The following is a 5,647-nucleotide window of genomic DNA, read 5'->3' as shown; positions in this document are numbered from 1 at the left end:
TATTATTATAAAAGTTGTTATTATAGCAATGTTCTGTCTTCTGCTTTCGTCTCTACTTTCAGCACCCACCCCCTCATCTCCTTTGCCCCCTCCTCTGGACTCCTGACTCTTGCTACCCCCCGGGGCAGTGCCACTGACTGTAGTGTCTTTAGGCTAGGCCATTCCCAAAGGGGGGACATTTCTCGTTCAAGTGCAGTAGAAAATGGGCTGATTCATGTCACGCTCATAACTGTGCCTGATCTACAACAGGGAACTGCTGCTTTTTCTTTTCTGATCCTGACTATTGTCATTTTCCTCTACTTCTTTTGAATGTTTGTCACTCTTTTGTGACCTGCTATTTCCGGGATGCCTTGATAGTTGAAGCAGACCTTGTGCTGTTGAAGCTAGAGAAATGAGCAGAGTAAGCCTGATTCTCTGTAAAGAATTCTCTGGTGACACCCACCCCTTGGCGCTCATATGACGTTATGCAGTTGCGAGTGCCGTAAACCCCTCTACTATAATAATAATAAAAATGACTCTTGCTGCAGCCTTTCTACTGCTACTCCTTGGCTCCTTCTTACTGCTTTCTTTCAGCCACACCCCTGAACTTCTGGTAGGAAAGATCTACACCTAGCCTTCTCGGACAAGGGTGAAAAATCTGGGGGGGTTCCGTGCGCAAGTAGTGCAAGAGATCCCGTGGTGGTCTAAAATCGATAAGAGTAGGCTTGGGTCGCCCCGCTGGCAGAATTCAAAATGCCTTACCAACTGAAAATCAATGTGTCCTGCGCGCTCATATGACCTTATGCAGTTGCGAGCGCCGTAAAACACTTACCCAAAAAAATAAAAATGTGTTATTACCATCATTGTCGTAAGTGTTATTTTATAATCATTATGATTACTAAAAACTTATACTATTTTTTTCCTCCCTCCCAGCCGGAGCGACACCCAATCCCTGACCTGCTGCGTACGTTCGTGGAACACATCAGTGATCACGTGACCCGGGGGTGCGTCAAGAACATTGCAAAGCCTTCTGGGACGGTGCTGGTGACGGGGGGCGGGGCCTTCAACACCACACTCATGAGACTGATCAGCTCTAAGATGGCCGAACACCACATTACGGTCAGCAGACTCTTAGGATGATGATGATAGTGATCATAATTATAATAATAATCATAATAATAGATAATAATAATAAGTTATTATAATAACAGTAATAATGATAATATTAAGAAGAAGAACATGAGGAAGAAGAAGTTTTGTTGTAATTATTATTATTATTACTAGGCTATTATTATTAATGTTATTACTATTGTTATCGTTATTATTATTATGTAATTATTATTATTATTATTTTTATTATTATTATTATTATTATTATTGTTGTTATTATTATTATTATTATTATTATAATTATTATAATAACAGCAAATGACATCTCCACCAGGAAAGTACTCCCTGAGTCTAACGTTAGGACACAGAACGTAGATCCACGGGACTCTAATAGTGGTCTTTTCTATCTTGAACAGACGTGGAAATATTTGCGAGTGAAGGACATGGGGGTCACCTGGTGTCAGAGATTTTAAAAAGTAGTGAGAAAATGGCCTCCAAAGTTTGGTGACTTCCACAGATCTAATGTCCTTGTGAACAGATTTACATTTTGTCTGCCCCTGTTCAGCTTCAACATTTTTCAGTAAAATCTTATCAGAAAAAATGTTATCAAAATTGACATAAAAGGTGTTGTGCCCCCAAAATTTTTTTAAAATGAAACGATAAAAATTGACCATCTGGGGGGGGGAGAAATGTCGGTTTGTTCAATGTCATTATTTTGACGAGTGCCAGATTTCACCAGTGTGTCTCTCACTTTTGTCTCTCAGATTGTGGACACTGAGAACGAGATCGTGGAGTACAAAGAGGCGCTGGTGTTTGCCTTCCTGGGCCTGCGCTGTCTGCTGGGCGTGGAGAACGTGTTCGCGTCTGTCACGGGCGCTCGCACGGACACCATCGCCGGGAGCATACATCACGGCACACACAGCCACGAGAAGCCAGCCCTGCAGGACAAGTTCAACTTTCTCATCCACAAGAGGAACGCTGGCGTTAGTGAACTCAGGATAATTAGGGAAAAATAGAAAAGTAGGCCTACTATAGGGGAAAAGAAGAACTTGCTATAGGGTACCATCATAGTCAAAGTGTGGACAATGAGAGAGACATAGCAACATTGCTACAGTCAAACTGAGGACATTGCTTTTGAAAAAGCAGTTTTCGTTCAGTGATTGAGATCGGAGAACTGGCTAAATTACAGCATAAACAGAAAAACTTCATGGAATTATGAATCTCTAGACGGCGTTCTGCCCATGGACAAGTCTACAGCTGACCACAAGAAGTATTTCTCACTGCTCACTGGCTGGGCGGTACATTTAGTTCTCACAGAGTTTTTCCTTTTGCTCTGGTGCACATTGTCAAATAAATAAATAATTGTATTCCAACTTGGTTTGCAACAGTAATAGCTGTAGTATAATTATTTATTAAAGAAAGTGGAGAACAGATTTTTGGTTATTTTCTCTTTTGTAAGAGTTTTATGGCACTTGCAAACCAAAAAGATCATAAAAGTTGTGAAGATTAGGGGTCGGGGTGTTACTAGAGAGTAGCACAAAGGAAAGACAAGGACAGAAAAATGTTTGATTTTGATTGGAAAGTGAAGGAGTGAACCTCACCAGAGCACTCACCAACCACCCACAAGGGGAATTAAATAAGCCTTACTCAGAGGGAAGAAAACATGTAGGACTAGGGAAGCTGGGACAGTTTTCGCTGCTTAACTTTTTAGTCTTACGTTAACCTCATCCAGCTTTTTCAAATAGATTAAATAAGATAAAATGGGCAAAGTTAAGTCAGAGTCTTACGACATTTGCAACACATAATATCGTGTAGATGATATAATTGCTGAAGATAGGAAGTGATTTTGGAGAGAAATGCACCAGGAAAAGAAGGAGAAGAGATGAGGCGACCACCCACAAAACGAATATTGTCTTAACGTCTCTGAGAACAGTTTTAGAGCAATAGGCCGACTTCTCTTAAAGTTTGAGAGCAATGGTTCTTTGTTTATAGCCCAGATTGAGCCTTTAGTTTGGGTAGAAATAAAAACAAAGTTGGAAGATCTAGTCAAATTTCTGATGACTCCCATTCCAATCTTTTGAATTTCCAAACAAATATTTCATTATTTTTGTTTCGTTTTTGTCTAGCTTCACTTCAATTTGTTGTAATGTTTTGGTGTTTTTGTCGGTTCTACGTCAGGATCAATCACGTCTAGTCGTTGAGGCAGATTCTCCTGTGAAGCAAACACGTTCGTGTCAAACAATGGCAGATGCTTTCTTTACTTCCTGTGATGTGTAATGAAACCTTGTAAATATCTCTGGTCAGTGAGGTCTTTTTGTACATAGCTACTGACAGTGAGGTCTTTTTTGTACATAGCTACTGACAGTGAGGTCTTTTTGTACATAGCTACTGACAGTGAGGTCTTTTTTGTACATAGCTACTGACAGTGAGGTCTTTTTTGTACATAGCTACAGTCAGGGAAGTTTTTGTGCCTCTTGTGGTAACCGCGCTTCCTTTGTGGGATTGTTTCTTTGTTTGGTTTTGTTTTGTCTCGTTGTATGAAACAAAACAGAAATGTTGCAGTGTCAGAAAAGCTGTTCAAATGTACGAGGTCTAGAAAGTAAAATATTTCAGGAGAGAGAGGGGGAGAGATTATAAGGACAGTACGGCCGTAAGCTGACGAAACACCTTTTTTCATTTTGGCGCTAATTTTTTTAATTTACTAAATTGAAAGCCTGATCAGTTATCCCACTTGTGTGAAAAATTCAATGTGAAACTGTAACTAGTTTTTGAATAAATTAAAATCAAAATTTCAGAAAGACTCTTTTTCTCTAAAATGATTACACTGACAAAAAAAACCCCTCCTTTTCTCGAAACTGCACTGAGAGAAAAAAAGGCATTTAGTAAGCATACGGCAGAAAAGATGTTTGATAGGAAAGAAGGGGCAAACTATCAGAGGGCCTGCCAACCACCCATGCCTCATTTTGTGTTCCTCCCCCATGGCGGTGCCATTGACTGAAGTGTTCGATGGTCTGCTTGGGTAATAATAATATAGTGTAAAGCGCATAGAGCTTTTTGGGGGTATGCACTTTACAAATGCTATTTTTTAGTATTATTATTTTTTTAAAAGAGGTCAGGTCCCAGTGGCAGGCATCTATGTCAGCCGTTCTGCATCCTGTTGTTTAGGCGGTGGCGTCGTTACGTAGGATCTGTGTGCACAACTTGGACGTGTATGTTTGTGAATCTAGTTGTGAGTTATCTCCTTTGTTGTTCAAGATCATTTCATTCCCAATGGCTGCAACTTTCTGCATAATCATTTTTGTTCTTTTGTGTAATATAATCTTTTTATTATTATTATTATATAAATATAGATATATCTATATATACAAACATTCTGATACAATAAAAATATATCTGGAAACTGGGTGTTTATGAAACTGGGTGTTTATGAAACTGGGTGTTTATGAAACTGGGTGTTTATGAAACTGGGTGTTTATGGTATTTGGCTTGTTTTCTTTGCTTAGTCTGTCACATTTTGCTTTTGCTTTAGTAAGAGATTTACAGCCCTGGCTACACAAGTAAGTCTTGTTCATGTACATGGCGAACATTGGATGTGTTACTGGATAGAGCGACGTACAAAGAAAAGAAGGAAGAGAGATCAGGACGATAGACGTTTGACGGAAGGAGCAAGCAACACCAGAGCACCCACCAACTGCCCACTCACATTTTGGGAGGTTTTAGGCCTCTTTGAGTCACATTTGGTGTAACGCAGAACGTACAAGACTAACCTTTATCCCTCACATTATTTTATTTATTTATTTCTTTATTTGTAATCTGTTGAATGTTAGCGAGGAATTTTTATTCTTGGATTGTTTTTCCTTGGAATTGAGTCCTCGTGTTCGACTGGATTGATCCGAGTCCTGGCATGGAGAGAATATTGTACGCTCCATCGAGATACATTCCAGCACGCTCGTAGCCAGATTGTTGGGCTGTGGAAAACGTTTCGTTACGTACAAATTTCGCTGTGTTTCTAACTAATATATAGAAAAATATGTATAAAAAAGAAACATTTAGGGATCTTTAGTTTTAGTAGAGGTTTTACGGCGCTCGCAACTGCATAAGGTCATATGAGCGCCAGAAGATTAGAGCTGTTACAAGAGAGTAACAAACATAAAAAAGATGAAGGGGAGATAAGGACAATAGATGTTTGATAGGAAAGAAGAAGCAAACCACACCAGAGCACCCGCCAACCACCCACTTTTGGGATCTGAAATTCTGTTTGCTAAGTGCGTGTCCACAATGTTTGTGCGTCTTTGTGTGTGTTGGCTTTGTGTGTGTTTGTTTGACTCTTTAAAAAAAAATAGAAAATGTAGAAAATAGTGGGAGTGATGTAGAAAATAGTGGGGATGATGTAGAACATAGTGGGGATGATGTAGAACATAGTGGGGATGATGTAGAAAAAAGTGGGGATGATGTAGAACATAGTGGAAATGATGTAGAAAAAAGTGGGGATGATGTAGAACATAGTGGAAATGATGTAGAAAAAAGTGGGGATGATGTAGAACATAGTGGAAATGAT

General features: G+C 39.5%; 1 protein-coding gene across 1 annotated transcript in view; it reads left to right on the top strand.

Moving 5' to 3' along the window:
* LOC101859904 (anhydro-N-acetylmuramic acid kinase) overlaps positions 1-3,921 on the top strand; it is a gene marked incomplete at its 5' end in the record, with an annotated part of 10,063 nt that extends 6,142 nt beyond the window's left edge. Inside the window, 2 exon segments of the mRNA XM_013090387.1 lie at positions 913-1,098; positions 1,854-3,921. Of these exon segments, the coding sequence (XP_012945841.1) occupies positions 913-1,098; positions 1,854-2,105 (438 nt within the window).
* Positions 3,922-5,647: the final 1,726 nt, after the last annotated feature.

The sequence above is a fragment of the Aplysia californica genome, unplaced genomic scaffold (genome assembly GCF_000002075.1).
Source record: "Aplysia californica isolate F4 #8 unplaced genomic scaffold, AplCal3.0 scaffold01250, whole genome shotgun sequence".
In the NCBI taxonomy this organism is placed as follows: Eukaryota; Metazoa; Mollusca; class Gastropoda; order Aplysiida; family Aplysiidae; genus Aplysia; species Aplysia californica.
Note: the sequence above shows the minus strand (reverse complement) of the source record. Positions and strands in the feature narration are given on the sequence as shown.